The following is a 21,387-nucleotide window of genomic DNA, read 5'->3' as shown; positions in this document are numbered from 1 at the left end:
GGAGACCTGGGTTTGATCCTTGGGTTGGGAAGATCCCCTAGAAAAGAGAAAGGTTACCCACTCCAATATTCTGACCTGGAGAACCCCATGGACTGTATAGTCCATGGGGTCACAAAGAGTCAGACATGACTGAGCTACTTTCACTTAAGCATTTAAGAAGCCCAGGAGATGAGAACAGGTGAAGACAGAGTGGACAGGGAAAAGGGAGGAGGGCTGACTCTGAAATGGGACTTAGAATCATGACTGCTTCATGCTCCTCACTATGCTGTAGCACTGCTTTGAAAAGAGTTGGGCTTTAGCCTCAGCTGGAGAGTGCCGCCACATTAAAATCTTTTCTTATATTGGCCCCACTCTACTCTTGTCACTTCTCCTGGTTTGTGTTAGCCCTGCTCTTTAAAGGGATCAAATCTATTCCATCTTTCACCATGGCCTTTCAACTTTTTGAAAGCAAGAATAAGTCTCATCTGAATCTTTCCTTCTCTAAGCTGAAAAATCCCAATTCTGACTGCCATTCCTTCACAGTCAGTGATCTTTGGATTTTTATGTGCACAAGAATCACCTAGAGACCTTGGCAAATGCAGGAGTGGACTCAGCAGATCTGGCGTAGGGACCCAGACTCTGCATGTCTAATAGGGTATGGTGCAGATGCTTCTGGTCGTTGAACCACACTTTGAGTGACAAGCCACTTGTCCTGTCTTTACCCTGCCACATTACAATCTTTTCTTAGGTTGGCCCCAATCTACTCTTCGGGGTTGGGTTCTGCAAATGAACAAGCCTCACCAAAGTGGTCTGCCCAGGGCAGAGTAGAACAGAGAAGCATTGTCCTTGTTGGGTCTCAGGCGTCCCTGTGGATTATAAACTGGGATGATTTTTGGTATCCTAGGAGGAGGCTGGAGGTTGGGGCAAAAAGAACATGGCACCTGGGCCTATGTATGGAGTGGATATCGAGGGAGGGGGGCAGACTTTAAGAGACTGTGAGCCCCGCCTTGGGTGCCAGGTTTCCACATGCAGGAGTCGATAGGTGTCACATAGAAAGCCAGATGTGAACTCTGAGCAGGAGCGAGGGACTGGATTCTAAGCCACTGTAGCTCAAGCGGATAGAGTCAAGGGCAGGGGACAGTGGCAGCTGCTCTTAGAGGACTGCCTGGCCTTCGGGAGTGCTCAGAGTAGGGAGGGCATGGCTGGCGGGGGTGTGAGGTTGGGCAACCTTGTGTTGGAAACAAGTCTCTTCTCAGTGCCAGCAGAGTGCACAAGATTCTTTTTGATGAGTGCATCACACAGGGGACTCACGTAGAGCCTTGAAGCTACTCCCGTTGGATACATCTACCACCTGGCACCTATTTGCCAGTTCTGACTTACTCAAACTATTCTTGGGTTGGTTCCCAGTAGGGGGCAGTGATGACAAGGATGCATCCAAAGCCCTCGCCTCTCCAGTCTCAGACTCCCAACCCCCACTTAGTAGACTGAAGTCACCCAGGGCCAGAGACAGAGCTTCATAGGGATGAGGGACTGATACTATGTTTGACTCTCATGAAAAGAGTGAGCTTAGGGCAAGAGTAATGCAGTTACCATCTTACTGATGGGCTTCTAGTTCCCCCTTGGATTTCTGGTCAGTGAGTCAGACAGGGACCCAGAGCTGGTATTTCCTGAATAGTAACTGCATCAAGGACAGTTCATTGGAATGACAGAGGGTGAGCCTTGCACAAAGAATCCCAGCTCTGAAACTGAAAGCCAAGTATATGGCTTTGGAAAAGCCACTTCACCCTTTTGTGGAGTTTCCTAACCTAAATAAAAGAGACAGTAAAATTAGCATCTTCTGTGTTAGATTTTGTGAAGATTAAATGACTTACATTTTTTTGTCACCTAGTAATGGACTAGTGAAAATGGACTTCCCTGGTGGCTCAGATGGTAAAGAATCTGCCTGCAATGCGGGAGACCCAGGTTTGATCCCTGGGTTGGGGAGATCCCCTGGAGACGAGAATGGCTACCCACATCCATAATTCTTGACTGGAGAATTCCGTAGACAGAGGACCCTGGTGGGCTACAGTCCATGGTGTTGCAAAGAGTCAGACAAGACTGAGTGACAAGCACTTTCACTTTCTTTTTTCAGTGGATTGATATGTTTAGACTGAATTTTTAAAAATAGTCATAACTGAGCTTCCATTTGATGAGGTGCTCAGTACCTGCCTAAAAGAGCTGGTTGCATTGCTAGGAGATCCCATCTTTAGTCGACCCTGATCTGTTTCCTGTAAGTCCAATTGCAGGTTCTCATCTGTCCTCACACTGTGAGCCCTGGGGACACAACTCCTGAGTCTGCCATGGGGGCAGGACTAGCCCGTTCTGACTCTCTCCCCATCTTCTTCCTTGCAGAGGCAGGAACCACAGGTAAATGCTATCTGGCCTTTGGTCCCAAAGCCAGTCCCTGCACACCTGTGTTGCCTTCAGACACTGTCAGCAGGCTTTCCTTGTGAACAGAGGGCCTCATCTCTGCTGGCTCAAGCCAGGGCCCTGAAGAGGATGCTGAAGGGAAACAGAATTCACCACGTCCTGGGGCAAGTCCTGTATGTAGAGTTCTAGTTGGACCAGCCAGATGTGGCTGCTCCTGATAACCTCACTGTGCAAAGTCTGGGATTTCAGTTCTGATGCCTGTGAGCTGAACTCATGGAATTTGTCTAAACCGCTGGGCTGTGGCCTTTCAGATGGCCTCTCTGAATATCTTGCATGGTTGTCTGTGACCCTCAGGTGTGTTCCGTTGTTGATTCATGGTCACCTCTGAAGGTGCTTCTGTTTAGGAACATCTTGGAGTTTACTTGGGAAAGGTTTTCTAATACTCATCCAAGATCTTCACTTTCTTTTGAGTAGAGAGCTAGATTCTATCCTAGGAGCAGCATTTGACATGGTTGATTACTCCTGCCTTCTTGAAACCCCCTCTTCCCCTGGCTCTAGGACACTATACTCTCCTGGGTTTTTTTTTTTTCACTTGTCTGTCCACTCCTTCTCTGCCTCCTATGCAGGCTTGTCTTCCTCTGCCTGCTTACTGAATATTACAGACCCTTAAGTCTCTGTCTGAACCATCTTCTCCATCCACTCTTCATTCTTTCCCCGGCTGACTTCATCAGCCCCCATGCTTCAGATGTCATCTACATGCATATGACTCACACATTCTTACCTCCAGCTTAGACCTCCTTTAAGAGCTTCAGACCTGTATTTTAACTTCCTCCTCTTGTAGAGTATCTTCCAAGCTTAAAATACCATAAACATATATTTCCCTTCTAATTTCCTTTTTTTATTGGCATACAGTTGCTTTACAACATCGTGTTAGTTTTTGCTCTACAACAAAGTGAGCCAGCTCTATGTATGCATATATCCTCCCCCCTTGAATCGCCTTCTTACCGCACCCCCCTCCCCCGCCCCTTCCTAAACGGTCGGCCAATTCTCCGCCAGGCGTTCTTTGGTGGAGTTGATAGGCAGAGCCTGCTCAGACCATCCTACAATGTGATGAGCTGGGTTTTTGTCTTTAGCTGCTGAGGGGAACTGAGTAAAATCCCGTACTTGTAAGTCCTGCCAGAAGAAGGAGCTCTGACCCCATTGATGTCTTAGTTGGGCTCACAGAACACGGGTGCCCAGTAGCCAATTAAGGAATGACTGAACGAATAAATGAGGTGAACAGCTGTGGTCCACTCGCCTTGACGTCATTCACCCATCATCTGTAAAGCAACAGTGATGAGGAGGAAGGCCTGTGTAGACAATGACTTTAGAGAGATAACTAGGACTCTCTCTGCTCTTAGTCTTGGAGACAAAGTCAACCCAGCTTTTCTAAGTTACAACAGAGTCTGGGGAAAGTGCTGTAGTGAAGGAACCGCATGACTACAGGAGGAGGGGGCTGTGCTGATGGGCTGTTGTGAAACATCTGTGAGTTTGGAGAATCAGAATCATAGCTTGTGGGCATTAGTATCCCTTCAATTCAGCCGAGTTCTGTGAACACAGGGCTGTAAAAAAGGAGAAACTCAATTTGGTTTCATGAGAACAAATGTGTGTGGGTAGAGCTATCATCCCCTCAGCTAAACATTAAACCACCACAGACATTAAGGGAACACCTATTACAAGCCAGACCCTGCACTGACATGAGGAAACAAAGATAAAGACGGCATCATCTTGCCCCCGAGGAGCTTGCAGACCACTGAAGGAGACAGATGGGGAAACAAATAACTAATAATACCAGCACACTGAGATGCACCAAGTGTTACAGAGTGTTAGCAGAATTTGGAGAGGAACTCTCCCGGGGCAGCCAGGGAAGGCAGCGTCACTGATAAAGGATGAGCTGGTGCTGATGTTGGTAGAAAGGTAGGGATGGGTCAGGGAAAGGATGTTTTGGACATCACCTGCCTCACACAGACCTGGCATCCTTGGGAGGAATTCACAGTGGTATTAATCCTGAACCACACTCCAGAAGGTTCACACAGGTGTCTGGAATGACAGGTTGCCTCTCTCCCCAGGTCATCGCATGAAGAGGCCAGGCTTAGGCATTCTCTGGCTCCTGAATGTTGCTATGGCCTTAGCAAGTGGTTGTCTGGGAGGAGTAGGATTGGGGGACTAGGGGGCTTGAAAGTTGAACTCAAGGCTTCTGACTTCTGAAACCTACACTTAAAAGTCAAAAAACCAATGAAGTCCTGGCTCTGTGCTTTATCAGCCCACATGACTTTTAGCTAGTTCCTTTGTTTTCTCATCTATAAAATGGGACAATCCATAGATACTTCGGGGAACATTTGCAAGGATTGTCCAAGCTGGATCCATGAAACGGCTCAGCAGAGGGCTGAGGATGTAGTAAGTGCCCAATTCCTAGTTTTCCTTGACATGGAATTGGGTCAGTGAGTGAGTACTGGCAAAGCTGGTAACATCAACATTAAATTTAAATGGAGTTAGCGGATTTAAGTGTTTTCTGAATCCAAAGCAGTTCTCTTTAGTACACTAGATATCTTCTGCATCATTTGTTTCATATAAGGTGCAAAATGAAAGCATTATGTTTTTATCTTGAAAAATTCAGTGATTTCAGTTGTGCTACCCAAGGCTGTTGTTTTCACCATTTACTGGAAAGAATTAAGCAGGGTTTGGAATAATTCCATGAGCCTAAGGATCAAACTGTATTCCCATGGTTTGATCCTAGGGACAGAATGGTATGAGGGACAAAAATCATCTGCTTGATCTCATGAGAGGAGAAGAAGGGTGCCTCCAGCACAGTATTTGTATAACCTCGGGAAGCTCACTCAGTTTCTCTGCACCTCAGTTTCTTCATATGCAAAAAAAGGCTATAATAACCCCAACCTCACGAGGAATTAATGCTCAAAAGTGTTTAACTGGGTCAGTGTGTGTGGTGACCTCAGCACAGTGCCTGGCACATAGTTAGCACTCAGCAAATGGAAGCTGTCGTCACCATGATTGTGTCTAGTCACATTTGTGAGCCTTTTCAATATCTCTCCTCTTCACCTTTGCCTCCAAGGTGCATCCACTCAGAACTCCAACACTGTGGAGCCGGAGAAGCAGGTGGACAACACCGTGAAGATGGCCGGCGTGATCGCTGGCCTGCTCATGTTCACCATCATCCTCCTGGGCGTGATGCTCACCATCAAGAGGAGGTGAGTGTGGGTTGCTACCCTGCAGACTCTGCCAACCCTAAGCGGCCCCAACACCGCCATATGGCCAAGTCAGTTCTCACTGACCACTTCCGAGCAGGGACCTCCTGGTGCAACTGTTGAGGTCCTGAAATTTGGGGCCAGTTGTGGTTCATCGTGTTGTTGTCCGACGGGTGTGTGCTGCCTGCGTGGCGAGCAGCGGCAGGATGGCCAGTGTCTCGCGGGGCAGGTGTTCCTTGGTGTATGATGCTCCTCAGAGATAACTGCTCTGTTGTGATTGGTCACATCATCAGGATTACGGGGGAGCCGCAGGGACACAGATGAGCCTACAAAGACAGACGCAGAAAAGCCGTGTTTCATTCCTCTCACTTTCATCCATCCCCGATTTGTCTTTGGTCAAGGAACAGTGTGCCTCTGCTTCAAAGGGTAGAGCCTCTGATGGTGTGACAGCCCTCAGGGAAGTCTCCTTCCTGCTCCATGTCCCATCAAACCTTCCCTGCTGGATTCTTGGTGCTTGTCGCCTCTCAGCAGGTATCCTCCTGGCGCCTCTGGTCAAGGCACAGTTATCTCTTGTTGCACACATTGCTCATGAAAGCCAGGATCCAGGTTCCTTCCTGATCCCCTAAATTCATTATGCTGACATCATGTGTTTATCAGGCATTCACAAGGTTTGAGGACCACCCAGGGAGTTGAAGAGAGGAAAGGGAAATATGCATCAGGGAAGATGGGTGAGTATCAGCTCTCACTGTCCCTGGAGTGCGGAGCTAGCTGGTTCTTCTAAATAGGGGGTCCTCCCACCTTCACACATTAGCCACTGTGTCCCCATGCCTGCTGCCCATCTCAGTTTCAATGCCAGGATTCCAATCTTGGTCTCCACCCTCCCACTCCCCAATCTGCCAAAGCAAACAAAACACTTATCTACATTATAAGGACATGTGCTGCAACCTGCCCTGCCCCCAGTTTAAAGAGTTATATTTGTATTCTTCAACAAACTATTTAACTCCTCAGCCTGAAACTCTGGGTTTGGTTACTCAGAGTTCAAGACAAGCCCAGTAATGAGGACTGGGGACCTGCTGCCATCCCTGGGACAAAACCAGCTCATGAAACTTGTTCCCAGCAGAACAAAGACGGAATGCCCCAAAGACAAATTCCAGCTTCTACTCTAAGGAGTCCCATAAACAGAAATGCACAAAGTAAAAAAAAAAAATAAAGACTGTGTCCTTATTTCCAGCCATTGATTTCCACTCTGCTAGTTATCAGCCTTCTTTTAGTCATTCTGGCTCCAGAATGTCTCTATGTCACATGGTTCCATTCTGAGTCAGCCAGGACCTGCTTTAATCAGGACATCTTATTGGTAGGACCTATTCTTTCTTTTCTTCTAAATATTTATTTATTTAGCTGGCTGCCCTGTAGCTCAGATGGTAAAGAATCTGCCAGCGATGCAGGAGACTGGGTTCAATCCCCGGGTTGGAAAGATCCCCTGGAGAAGGGCATGGCAACCCACTCCAATATTCTTGCCTGGAGAATCCCATGGACAGAGGGACGTGGCGGGCTACAGTCCGTGGGGTCGCACAGAGTTCAGAGATAATTGAGTGACTAACACTATGACTACTACCCAGTCTTAGAAGGATATTTTAGTTACAGATTGTGGGATTAAGTTCCTTGACCAGGAATTGAACCCAGGCCCCCAGCAATGGGAGCACAGAGTCTTAGCCACAGGGAAGTCCCAGGATCTGTTCTTTCTTGACATGTCTGTTCTATAGGATCATTCTTTTCCTCAGGCTCCCAGCAGAATGACAGAAGAATTAAGATTCTCATCCAGCTACTGATTTTCTGGTTGGAGAGGCAAGGGAGAAGGAAGGTCCATGTTAATACTGGGGGTCAGGAGCCCCCAGAGTCGTCATCATCATCTGTGAAGCCAGGCTATGTGTTATGTCTCAGTGACAAGCCAGATGCTATTGGAGGAGGTCAAACATGAGATTTGATTTCTCTGGGAGGCAGTGAGCACTTTGCACATATAAGATCCTCGATGCATTCTTAGAGTCTCGGATGCTTTAAAGACAGAGGTGAGTTTGAGAGAGTCTCTTTGAAAAAAGTAACTCATTTAATAGAATTGCATTCCTCTTTGATAGACCCTGGAGGCTCTTATTCTTTGCCACTGATTTGTAAGTCAGATATGCTCTTCCAATTTTGCTCTTTCTAAAGCCTGGCTTAACCCACGTCACCATCGTCTGTGAGCTTGTGAAGAAATTTCACTTCCCTCTCAGCAGCTATTTCTGAAATGTGTGACTTTCCGGGAGGGAGGGAGGGGCTTTCTAGTTTCAGGATGAGAGCAGAAATAAAGTGAGCCCTTTGTGTGGTCTTATCCTTTTCTGAGTATCTTCATCAGCTCTCAGTTCTATCAAAACCATCCATCAGTCCCAATCAACAGGCGTCACCTGATCACCATTTCCTCCCAAGAGGCAAATCTCAGATGTTGTGGCAGTGAGCCAGGGGGTGGGCGGGGGTGCCGATCAGCATTTGCCTATACAGCATCTTTCGGAGAAAATAAGATGTTTTTCTGGCCTAGTTGATGGTCATATTTTACAAATGGGTATGGACTGGAAAAGGGAGGAGTGGAGAGGGGAAAGGGAGAAAAAGAGAAACATAAGCCTGCTATGTTTAACTCTTTCCGCTAACCCCTTGCCCAAAGGACAGTGAAGAGCTTGAGGGGCTCCGTTCCCTCTTCTGACCCCAACCCCATGTATAAATACGGGGTAAACGTCACTGGAAGGTTGAGTCTGTCCCTGACTTACTTACTGCCCACCAGAACGCTGTCCATGTGTATTGTGTGCTCAATTGCCAAAGTCATGTCCGACTCTTCGCAGCCCACCAGGCTCCTCTGTCCATGGGGTTCTCTAGGAAAGAATACTGAAGTGGGTTGTCATTTCCTCCTCCAGGGGATCTTCCCAACCTAGGGATCAAACCCATGTCTCCTGTGTCTCCTGCATTGGCAGGCAGATTCTTTCCACTGTACCATCTGGGAGTGCTGTCCACAGCCATCTAAAGGGATTAGATAATCAAAGGAAAAGAAACCCCAAAATAATAGGTAAAAAACCATCACAAATCAGAGTCTTAGGGTCAGTATCTCTTCAGCGTCCCTTCGTGAGCTTGAGTTCGTTTCTGCTTCCAGGAGCTCTCGGAAGTTGAATGCCTGCCACACTTCCTGCACTGGCTTGAGCTAGGTCTTCACTGTAACCTCCATGGACATGGGCATGGTGGCTCCGTTTCCTCCGATCCCAGTGGATTCAGCTGACTCAAAGTCTTTCCCAGAGCTGCAACCAAGTGTTTCCAGTCCACTTCAGACACTCCTAGTTTCCCCCTACAGGCACTGGGGCTTATCTGTCACTGTCCACTGAGAGTCTTTTTCTTAGATTAGGTGTTGTGTGTGTGTTGTACTGAACTAGAAAGCTGGCCTAGAAAGGGCTAAAGATGCAGATGACCAAGGAAAAGGTTTAGTGAAGTCAATTTACATTTAGAAGACTGGGGAAAGAGAAGGGAAGAGAGAGAGAGAGAGAGAGATCAACATACCCTGAGGAATGTTTTGTTGTTGTTTGGTTTTTTTTGTAATGGCTGGAGGGCATATGGAAAGATGCAAGGTTGCAGAAGGAGATATGAGATGTTGGTGATCCATTCAAACAGAATTCCCTTCGAGTTTGAAAAAGATGCAAATTCAACTTTGGACTTCTTTTAATAGTACCTTTGGCTGTTTGGACTGGGCTTCTTTGAATTCAGGATGATACAGAATCAGGTCTGTATCTGTTTGGAGGGTTGCATGAGCATTATAAGATGGAACTTGGAGCCCGTTCTGACAGAGTGTGTGTTTCTAGCCTGTGTGGTTCTAGCCAAGCTCATTGCAAAACATCCATTCTTAGGTTCTCACTGTATAATGTCTCCATCTTTTTCTCCTGGCTTGTTGGTCACATCTAGACCTCAGAAACAGTCTAGAATGGATTGGTGCATGCCTTCATGTAGTCAAACACACTTCCTCTTCATAAGCACCCTGTTGAGTCCTGAAATGAAGAAAAACTGTCATCTCTGCAGTCCTGGTCATCTTCTGCCCTGACCTCCTCCCTTCAAATTACTGGACATCTTCTCTCAAAGAAAGGGGCAGCCAAGGAGTTGCTAAGCCACCTCTCTGGTCCCTTGGCTCAATGTTACAGAGCCCTGGTTGCCTTCAATGCAAATTGAGGTGGAAAGATCCAGCCTTAGTGCCTTAACCCAGGGGTCCCCAACATCTGGACTATGGACCTGTCAGATCAGCAGCAGCATCAGTTTAGAAATAAAGTGTCCAATATATGTAATTCACTTGAATCATCCCCAAACCATCCCCCTACCTTTCTGGAGCATGGAAAAATTTCTTCCACAACACCAGACCCTGGTGCCAAAAAGGTTAGGGACCACCACATTAATAAGTGTTTCTTGATGGTTGAAAGTGTTTATTAGCCACTCACATATGGAAAGTTTGATGTTGAAATGTTTGTTTGTAGGACATGGACATACTGCATATGCCTACAAGCTTCCTATCATCGTTTATTCCTTGGGACACACTTCCTGAAGTTTGAGTGTGGTCCTCCAAGGCAGCACATACATAGCGATACACTTCTGGATGGGAAAACATGGAGCCAGGTTAAGCAGGATAACTTGGTAGATCTGTACCTCAAGACTTGTGTGTGTTCTACATGAACCTCTCCATCCCTTCTTACTTTTCAAATTTTAGGCAGAAACTAAGCAAATTTTAGGCAGTTAGTTTCAAAATCCTTCACCACACACAGTGCCATCCACCCCCATCTCCTTGTCTCCTCGCCCTGCCCAGCTCTTCCTGGTCCAACCTGAACTTACTGCCAGTCGTACTTTGCCTGTCCAGACAGTACCTTAACCATGAGTGCGTTTGGAGTGTCTTGAGTTTGAAATATGAGGCTCTGCTTTGAGAGAAACGTGCATCTCTTGCTGTACCTTGATTCTCCGTGATTTGTGTCTGCCCTCCAGTATTCTTGTCTGGACAATTCCTTGGACAGAGGAACCTGGCACACTACAGTCCATGGAGTCGAAAAGAGTCAGCCATGACTGAGCGCCTAACACTTTCACTTCCCAGTAGCTCCCAGTCTAGGGAGTATAGACGTCTTGTTAGCTGTGTACTGGGATACAGAAAAACTGAGTCTGAATCTCTACAGCCCCATGTATCTGCTGCTAACCTTGGAGAAGCAATGTAACAAAGCTCAACCTTTGCTCTCCCATCTGTGAGATGCAGCCAATCTCACGTAGCTGCTCTAAGGATCAAATGAGCTGATGGTTGGGACAGGCTTTACTTCCTGTACCTTCTAACAGCACTGTAGTGCATAATATCAACAGGGATATTCATCTCACACATGACCATCAAGTGTACCAAGTCAGCGCCAACCCCGTGACCAATATGCCGAAGGCAGTGCCGTCATCAACACACACACACTCTGACCTGATTAATTTGTTTGTTTTCCATTTGAACTGCTGCAACTACTGCCATGCTCTGATTTTAATTCAACGAATAATCGTAGAAGATAGAACTCTGTTTTTTGAAAAGTGGGAACTGAAGTTCATAAAGGTTTTTATGAGTTAACCAAGGTCTTAGGCAAAGTTGAAATATAAACCCAGGCTCTGTGACTCCAGGACCCTTGCTGTTAATTTCTGTCCTAGCAGTGCATGGAGACTGGTAGAAAAGTGAATCCTGGAATAGGACAGAGGTGACCCAGATTCATATCATTTTCTCCTGTTCTCTGCCTTGGTGCATGCTATTTCCCTGAATCGAATGTCCAGGCGTCTCTCTTCACCTGCAAGGCCCCTGTTACTCTCTCTCAGCCCCAAGTTCTTCCAAGTAGAATTCCTTCAAGTATTACCTTCTCTGAGCAGTCTTCCTACAACCCCCATCCTAAGAAGATCCAGTGGTCCCCCCGCTGCATACAGCCTTGTGTCAGATGCATAGATCTCCAGTTGTGCGTTTATCACACAACACGCTGCTTATCGTTTTGTGGACTGAACTGGCCTGGGACAGCCGGCCTTCTGCTTTGACTCTCTCTCTCACCAGATCTCCACTACCCTGTATCATCTGCTCCTTGATATTTACCCTCAAAGTGTTTATGGTCAAAGCTAAAATCATCAGCCTGTTCCCAATCGTGTGTCCCCATCTTAGTGACAGGTACACCCTGTCCATCAGCCAGACCAATGGGATTCCATCACTCCAGTACTTCTGACCCTGCGTCTTTGCTTTCTCTTGGTCACATCATCTCCTTTCCTGCTCTCCACTGCCTCCTCCCTGGTGGAGGCCTCTGTAGCTTTGCTGTAGGAGTCTCCTCCCCACCCTCCTCCTGTCTCTCTGACTCTGGCCCCACCCCTCCAACCCATCCTCCACTCTGTAGCCTCGGTGATCTTTCAGAAATGAAACTTGGACTCCCAAACCTGCATTCTAAAACCCTTCATTGGCTTCTCCTCCCCAATATCAGTGGTTCATGGGGAGCAAATGAGGGAGGATGCACGCACTTAATAGGTCATCCAGAAAGCTCTGAAGCTACACTGTCCCCTTGCTCACAGTGATTCTGGCAGATTTCCTTAAGTCTCACCCCACTCCTATACGTTGGCTTGTGAAGTTTGCTCCCCTTTCAATGCCTGTGTGTTCCTCAGTTCTGTCTACCAGATCCTACCCATGTTTAAGGTCGAATGTAAAAGACACCTTCTCCAGTAAACCCTTTGACCTTCAGTCTAGATACAGTCTCTTCACCATCTGGGGTTCTCTCTGTGAGGATCCCTGTCATGTTCTGCCTTATACTTGTTTGTATTCACAGCTTTTCTTCTTCAGTGGACCATCAGCTGCCTGTTCTTATTCATCCTTATCACAAATGTGCCTTGCAGATACTGGGGATTCCCTAAGAACATGTTGAATCCCAGTGAAATGAGAACAGATGGAGTCCACGATTGCACTCCATCTCTTGGGCAAGAAAGCTTCACTCAGATTACAGAGCCAAATATCAACATTGAGCATCAAGGGTAAACCCAGCCCTGTGGTGGGAGGTATTAAGGCTGGAAGGGCAGCTTGTGAAAGATGTACCATGATCTGAGATTCAGGGAACACCTATCTATCCTGGGGGGAAAAAAAGACAATGAGGCAAAAGGAAAAGATAACTTCTGGGTCAGCCGAAGAGGCAGGGTCACTGTTAGATTGTACTGTGCTACAGGTGACAAAAGTGAAGCATATGGAGTTTAAGGAAATTGCCCCAAATCACATAACTGATAAGCAGCGGAGCTGGGTCTGAAACTTGGCCAGTCTGATGACAGGCTCCACCCTCTTAACACCACCTAACCTGGGTAAAATGTAAAACAGGATTTGCTGATATGATGAATTGCATGACATAATTTTGAATGGTTTGTCGAGGTGGAAAGCATCCCCTAATAAACTTATTATCTTGTTTTGTCTACCCCATTCTAAACTGCTCCTTACTCCACATCCTGGGAAGTTAGTCCTTCTTCTGTTTGCACTCACTTGGGTAGCCACTCAAGTTAGAACCTTGGAAAAGGAAAGTGTCAGTCGTTCACTCATGTCCAACTCTTTGCAGACCCCATGGACTGTAGCCCTCCAGGCTCCTCTGTCCATTGGATTCTCCAGGCAAGAATACTGGAGTGGGTTGCCTTCTTCAGGGGATCTTCCCAACCCAGGGATGGAAGCCGGGTCTCCTGCCTTACAGGCAGATGCTTTATCATCTGAGCCACCAACCTTGGATGTCTTAAAATGGCTCACATTTAATCACCTATTGCTTTTGTGTTTTCACCACCTTTCACATTCACCTCTTCTCCTTCCTCAGAGCGATTTCAAGATCTGCCCCCAACGTCTCTTGCTTTGACTCTTAGAGCAGCTTTCACAACCCCAGTCCCTCTCTCCTTCAACTGTTTTCTCAAACTCCTGCCATAATCATCCATCTAGAAAAATATTTGGCCACTTGGTCCTTTCGGTTCTCCCTGGGACCTGTGGTATTGACAGTAAGCAACTTAAGTTCTTTGGGAACTAGGCTCTGCCGACATCTTCTCCCACCACCTCCCAAACTTTAAACTTTTTATTTTGTATTTGAGTATAGCCGATTTACAAAGTTGTGATAGTTACAGGCGAACAGCGAACGGACTCAGTCATACATATACAGCCCTTCTCCCTCAAACCCCCCCTCCCATCCAGGCTGGCACATAACATTGAGTAGAGTTTCGTGTGCTATACAGGAGGTCCTTTTTGTTTATTCATTTTGAATATACCTGTCAGCATCTTGACATTTCCACCTTGATAACCACCCGCCCATTCTTTAGACACATATTCATTAGCCTGGAAGTACCCTCCCTCCTCCTCCATCTGGGTGTTCCTCGACTTTACAACTGAGGCATCACAGACTTTAAACCAAATTGCCTCTCCATGCTCCACCCCTCACCCCCAAATATGGTCCCACGGCTCCTTGTGTTACTGCCTCATACCATGTGTCACTCCAGACGGTAACAACATGGTGGTTGTTAATGAAGGCTCTTAAAGTTAGATTTCTTAGATTCTAATCTTGTCATGTTGCTTGGTGGTGGTAGTAGTGGCGTTCTGTTCGCTAAGTCAGATGTGACTCTTGTGACTCTGTGGACTGTAGCCTGCCAGGCTCTGCTGTCCATGGAATTTTCCAGGCAAGAATACTGGAATGGGTTGCCATTTCCAACTATGTAAACTTAACCTCTCTGAGCTTCACTTTACTCATCTGTGAACTATAGATAATAATACTTCTAGTGAGGATTAAATAAAACAGTTCACATAAGGTACTAAGAACGGCACCTGACACGTAAGTGAGCTCCTACTATTTAAGTGGTAGCTATTAATTATCATCTAACTTGTATTTCTTGTCTCACTCTCCCATCAGACATACTGGCTGGATTAAGATGGCATTTGTCTTTCTACCTCTGGTAGTTGGCAGAGACAATCATTTAATAGGCCCTTAAAAAGTTTTAGCTGAATTACTGGTGGAAAGGTGGATGAGTGGATGATGGATGGATTGTTGGATGAATGAATAGATGAGTACATGGATGAATAGATGAGTGTGTGGAGTTATGATCTAAATGGATAAATAGATGTACAGATTTTTAAGTAGGTGGATAGGTGGGTGGAAGGATGGGTGGATGGAGGCAGATGGATGAGTGAATGGATGGATGGATGGAAGAATGAATGGGTGGGTTTAAGAAATGGATGGACAGGTAGATGGTTAAATGGATGGTTAAGTAGACAACTTAGTCTTGTTTAAATAGTATGAAACAAAAGGAAGCTATGCCTCAAGTCATTCTTGTCAGCCAGCTGAAAAGAGTCTGCAGTATGTGATTTATAAAGTTTGGGGTTTTTTTCTAAGCACAGCTGTCTTCCTGCTCAGAATCTTTGGTCTCAGGCAATCTGTTACTTGCAATATCACTGTATCCTTGTAAATTTAGACCTTCAGTAAATCTTCTTCAAGCCTGAGAGAAAGGACACATGTATACTGTGTTTTGATCACAGAGTAAAGAACTGTAATCCTTGCCCTGGAAGACCCTGCAATTGAATTTGAAAACAAATTCAATTAATAGATGCTTGCCAGCTTCTATCATTCTGGGGTTGCCTTGAAGATTGGTCAGGGATCACAGTGGCTTTTGGTGACATCCAGGATAACTCAGCCACTTGGAAGAGGTGAATCAAAGGGTGAGGAAGCATGTTATCATGAGGAGGTGGCCCAGGCAGAGAGGCATCCTGAAGGTTGAGAGCAGAGCACCAGAGGTCGTGAATGTTGAGACCCAAGAGTGCAGCTTGGAGCTGCTGACAGTGAAAAAATCCTGGCTTAGGATGGAGGCCTTGCAGCTAGTTGGTCCCAAAATACACAAAATATTAGATCGAGTGAGCGGTAACCTCACAGCATGCAAATGAAAGAACTGAGATCAGAACACTGGCCTCTCCATTCTCAGTCCAGTGTTCTTGACAATATAGAGAATAGAGATGTCTGTGAGTCTTTATCAAATGGAGCCTGAACTCTCTGCCCCTGAGGAATCATATTCGGAGGCTCTGGTCCACAGAGCCCCCAGTGAAGAAGAAGAATGCCAACCTGTATTGTATGGGCTTCCCAGGTGGCACTAGTGGTAAAGAACCCGCCTGCCCATTCAGAAGACACAAGAGACTTGGGGTCAATCCCTAGGTTGGGAAGATCCCCCGGAGGAGGAAATGGGAACCCACTCTAGTATTCTTGCCTAGAGAATCCCATGGACAGGGGATCCTCACGGGCTACTGTCCATGGGGGTCGCAAAGAATCGGAACCGACTTAAGTGACTTTGCACAACACAGCACATGGTTGGTAGAGGGGATTGGATGACTTGTGTGGGCTGCTCTAGATCCCACCCATCGTTGGAAGTTCTTCACCCCTTTCTCCCATCTGGGGCCACTGTTCATTTTGCCAAAGATAATGAACGGTTTTATGAGTAACCAGATTTGCTGACTGTGGTTTCCCCAGCTCGGCCTCCCAAGGAGGCATAGAACTTCCCTTCTGCCATGGTGTCTTGGCATTCAGATGTCACTTTCCTTCTGGACCTATAGAATCTGGCTCTCCTGATAAATGAGAGAAAGCCTAGGGGTGGGCTTACCTTGGGGGCTTTGGCCGGTTCCTACTTAAGAGGGGGAAACTTGGGGCTTTGAGGTCACATTCCCACCCTGTGGATGTAAAGACCACATCTTTCTGTGTCAACCATACTGGATAGCAATTGGAATTAACCACAGAACTCAAGACGGGAGCACATTCTTCTTGCCTACTTAGATGGGTCTTTGAGGACCTGAATTATTCAGCAAGTTTTCTCAGTCCACAAATGTATTAGTTATTGTCAGTATAATTAAGTCAGTAAAAGAAAAGTGTTCCTATTTATTTTCCTACAAAACAAGAAAAGTTCTAACAAAGGGAATATCACAGACTTACTTGAGTTTTCCTTTTTTTTTTTAATTGTTCAGAAGCCAAGAGCTAGAAGAGACATCAGAGAAAGACTGCAGGCAGTGATTTTTCAACCATTCTTTTGGAGAGTGGAATCTGTTTTTTAGTCGTGTGAAATCTTAAGTGACATGCCAATTTATGAAACAGATTAAAATGGAGAAGCTCTGCCTTTGGTGGCTGGCAGAGGGCCAGCAACCCTACCTATTCAGTAACCCCACATGCTCCCTCATTACAGTGAGTCTGCAGAATCCTGAGAATGTGTTGTTTGAAAATTCATGATTTAGTTCAACTCACCTAAGAATCAGATAATAAAAGGAAGGCGCAGAGAGTTTATTCAAGTTGTAGTCTGTTCAAACTGAGGTTTGCAATTCTTCTCTCTTAGCACAGTGCTCTTTGATGATGAGATTTAAATGCTCTTCCAGTTTTCTCCCAGTAATGTAACAAAGTGCTTCCCAAAATTTAGTGGCTTAAAAAGTAAGTGACTTTTCTCATGAATCCGTACTTTGGCTAGGGTTTGAAGGGAATGACTTGTTCCTGTCCTGTGATATCCAGGGTCTTAGTTGGTAGAATCTAGTTGGCTGGGCGGTGGCTAGAAGCCTCTCTCTGTTCATACAGTCTTAGGGCCTCTGCGTGTGGCTTCTCCACATGGTCTCTTCTGACCACAGCAAGCTTGGGATACTTAGCCTTTTTACATGGAGGCTGAGGCCTCCAAGTGAAAGTTCCAAAGACTCAGACAGAGCCACAAAGCTTCTATTTGTCCTATGCTAGAAAGTCCCAGAATGTAACTCCTGCTACATTCTGTTGGTCACCTAGGGCCAACCCTGATTGCGTGTGGAAGTCACTGCACTTGGACATGAGTGTTGGGAAGTTTGGATCATTGGGCAGCCATGTTGGATGCTGGCTACAAAATTTCCTTGCTTTTGGTGTGATCTTACTGCATAGATTCTGATGTGGTTTAACCTTAACAGAGAAGTCATTATTGTTTTCCTTAGATCTTAGGAGCACTGTCATAAACTAGTTCTAGATGGCCACAGAAATCTGACTTAAGACCAAAACATCATAATTACCAGGAGACTAGTTTTAGTAACCATAAGAATTTTCAAACCATTAAAATGGCCAAATGCGATCTGGCTTCCTCTGCATGAATAGTGAGTTTCTCCATCATAGGAGAGGTCTCCTTCATTTCTTCTACCACTGCAAGTGTCTGATTCTCAGGGACACTGACTAGTTGAGAAACTTGCATCTCCTTGAGCTTAGGGAGTAATACTATGTGCATTTCTAAGAACCAAGATTTCTTATAAATCTAATTCTTGTTTGTTTGTCTTTTCTTTTCCCCCACTTTTGGACATTTCCTTCATCTGACTGCCCATCAATATATAGAAGAAATGCTTATTCCTACTCCTATTACTTGTAAGTATCGACCTGGGGTGACTTTGCTTTGTGCCCTGTAAGGCAACCTGTAGCATGCATTTCCTGTACCAACCAAGTGTCTGTTGGTTTCTCATATTCACTTCTGTCTAAGTCATCTGTAGCCTCAACGTTTTGATTTTGCCTCGCTGTTTTCCATTTGAAAATGCACTGTCATTGTTCATGTCTGTTCTGTTTCTTCCATCTTGGATTCCCCCCCACCTTTTTTTTTTTTGGAGCCGTAAAAGGCTGTTTCTCCTTTGTCAGTATAATTCTCTAGTTAGAAAACCTCCAATTCCAGCAAGAGGAAAACCCGATCCTCCTATAGGGTTTGCACACATAAAACAGAACCACTGATCTCAGCAACTTCAAAGCCCATTTATGTCTGCTTGGGAAATATATAGCCCTAAGGGCTCAAAGATTAGAAAGAAATTCATTGGCTATTTCCATTACTTCAGAAAGTCTACAGGGAATTTATCTGGAACCAGCTTCACAGGTGACAAAAACATCCAAGGTCTTTCTTTGGGTCTGGAATTATCTCAGTCTAGTGTTTATCATCAGTTACATCATGTTGTCAGTGCATTTTGCTGGTAGTTATAGATGGTTGATTGTCTAACATTTTTTTTTTTTATGATTCATTTTCACAACGTGAGGGTAAAGGAGAAAAATTCCATAAATAGATCCTTGGTAATGAAGAATTAGAAAGCCACTGAATTAGTCTCACATTTCTAATAGGCATTTTCCATATTTGAAAATTGAGGTCCAGAGAAGTCCGTGAAGTACGTAAAATCAGAGTAGGATTAAAACTCAGAATGCCTTGCTCCTTGTAAAGTGTATTTTCCATCCTTCCATGTCTTGCTCCACTTCTGGCAAGCCCAGCCTTGTGAGAGAGACCATAACTGTTAGTGATCATCTGCTGAAGCCCTCACAGATGAGGAGGGAGCCAGCCTCCCCATCTCTCTGCTCAGTATTTGGGTCCCTGGTCAATAGGTCCATGCAGTGAGCAGATGAGTTTCAGGGATCACCACCCTGATGTTATATAGGAACCAATGAACCCCAGCCACCAGCACCAAAACTACCAGACAACCTGCTTCATTTGTGCATTCATTCATTTGAGAAACATGCATTGAACATGCACATTATGACCCAGACACTGTGGATGGAGAGATGGCCAGGACTTTGAACCCTACCCTCATGTACAAACCTATCAGAGAGACTAGCCCAACATTAAATACTTGATAGCTCAGCTGAGAGGTACCTACAGGTACATGTATTGTGGTATGGGGACATTTAGTTGTGTGACTAATTTTTTTAGTGGGAGGGGATAGTTATCAGTGCTTTTAGAGATAGGCTTATCTAGGACTGAAGAAATAAGAATTCTGAGCAGGGAAAGCAGCATGTGCAAAGACAAAGAGGTATGAGACAGTATGGGGTATTGTTGCCGCCGTGGAAGAAGTCAGAAAAAGTCAGAGTTCTGGGTTCAAGTTACATCTCTGTCACTCACCAGTTACATAGCCTTGAGCAAGTTTTTTGAACTTTTTCAGCCTCATTCCTCTTAACTCTAAAATAGGGATAATAGTGCCTAACTTGTAGGGAATGAGGAATTTTGTAACATGCCTTGCAAGTAAATTGGCACTCCTGCAATGTAAGTTTTCTTTTGTTTCCCCTTTCAGAAACCATAAGGAGTCAGGGCTGAAGTGGTGGCCCCTGATGGTGCCTCTGGTCTTCTAGAGATTTTTACAGAATCAATGTGCTACATTAGGTATGGGCACGCAATGCCTTCCAGGCAACCTGCCCCCTCAGTCTGTTAGCCAATGTACATAGCACTGTCTGGAGGCCCACTTTGTACCATTCTCCGTGCTGGGCCCTGTGATGAAATCAAACACGAACGGTATGGAGGTACAGAGGAAGATACACAAGTACTTGTGGTTCAAGTTGCAATGATAAGCAAGGGTCTTTGAATCAGTGCAGACTTGGAGCTCTAAGTGACAGATCCTAGGGTGTGATGCTCATGCCAGCTCAGGAATGGGGCATAGTTAGATTCAGAGGAGGAGGAGAACGGGCAAAGCAGACAGCAAGGTAAGAGGAGAGCCACAGAGAACCGAGTGAAGTCCCCTGCAGAAGGTGGACTAGACAGTAGCAGGTGCTGCAGAGAGATGGAAGGGCTTGGGCATGGCCCTCGGCCAGCAGAAGTCACTTGTGCAGGTCCTGGGGTAGCCTTGAGGGAGGAAGCCAGCCTGCCTAGGTCCCATGAGAAGGATAACTTCTTCTTAACCATTGGGCCCTAAAAGGGAGGAGAAACATGAGACTGGCCACGTGAAGGGCCAGAAAGTCCTGGAATTTATATGTAGAGGAGCCTGTGCAGGATGGAGTGGCTGAAGATGCTGGAGGTGAGGCACCCAGAGAAAAGAAAGGTCTGGAGACAAAGTGTTTGGGGACAGGGAGCCAAGGAGGGTGTGTGTGACAGGTCTTGTGAAACCAAAGGATTGAGGGGTGCATGTAGATGATGAAGGGTGAACAGAATGGAAATGATGGACCCCCATGGTCTCCAGATTCAAAATTCCATTCCTCCACGTCTCAGGTAGAGACCCTGAGTGGGTGCTTTAAACCGTCTCTGTTCAAACTGTGGGCCACAGACCTGAAGCACTGACATCATGCAGGAGCTTGTTAGAAACACAGCTTCTGAGACTTCCCTGGCAGTCCAGTGATGGGGACTCCTCACTCCCAAAGAAGGATGCACCGGTTCCATCCCCAGCCAGGGAATGAAGATCCCACATGGTGCAGCCTAAAACAAACAAACAAAAAACGAAATGCAGCACTAACATTTCCAGCTCAGGTCTTCTGCACTAGAACTTGCATTGTGACAAGATCCCTAGTTCATTCATGTGCACCTTTAAGTTTGAGAAGCACTGACTTACCTAGTCACAGTTGTCTCATCTATAAAACAGGAAATAGAATACCCTCCTCGCAGAGGTTATGGAGTCACCCATCCCTCTAAAAGCCCTGAAATCATCCACTGAAAGAGAAAGCCTCCAACACATTTTGGCTCAACAGTGAAATTCACATTCATTCTACAAGTTTTTGTGGAGTTCCTACTTACATGCCAGGCACTGGTCAAGGTTCTGGGATGTAAGAGTTAGCTCAACAAACAAAAATCCCTGCCCACATGAAGAGTTTTAGTGGGGGGAGACAGAGAAAAAACACCATATATAAAAAAAGTAGTATAGGTATTATGTGATGACCAAGAGAGGTAAGGTGAAAAATAGATAAACTATAGAAAGAGGATGTAAAGTGTGGGTGGGAGAGGAACAGAGAAATGTTTTTTTCAAAGTCAAGAG

At 45.8% G+C, this 21,387-nt stretch overlaps 1 protein-coding gene across 12 annotated transcripts in view; it reads left to right on the top strand.

The window, feature by feature from the left end:
• Nucleotides 1–21,387, top strand: part of PTPRT (protein tyrosine phosphatase receptor type T) — a 1,113,287-nt gene that overhangs the window by 936,994 nt on the left and 154,906 nt on the right. For 7 of the 12 annotated variants that reach the window (XM_043479841.1, XM_043479835.1, XM_043479839.1 and 4 more), the window contains 2 exons: nt 5,498–5,633; nt 18,023–18,052. In XM_043479841.1, the coding sequence (XP_043335776.1) occupies nt 5,498–5,633; nt 18,023–18,052 (166 nt within the window). The remainder of the gene's footprint in view (nt 1–5,497; nt 5,634–18,022; nt 18,053–21,387) is intronic. The other 5 variants (XM_043479842.1, XM_043479836.1, XM_043479838.1 and 2 more) reach the window with 1 other exon arrangement.

This window comes from Cervus canadensis, chromosome 10, assembly GCF_019320065.1.
Source record: "Cervus canadensis isolate Bull #8, Minnesota chromosome 10, ASM1932006v1, whole genome shotgun sequence".
NCBI lineage: Eukaryota > Metazoa > Chordata > Mammalia > Artiodactyla > Cervidae > Cervus > Cervus canadensis.
The sequence above is the reverse complement of the archived record's forward strand: the minus strand, read 5'-3'. Positions and strand labels throughout refer to the sequence as shown.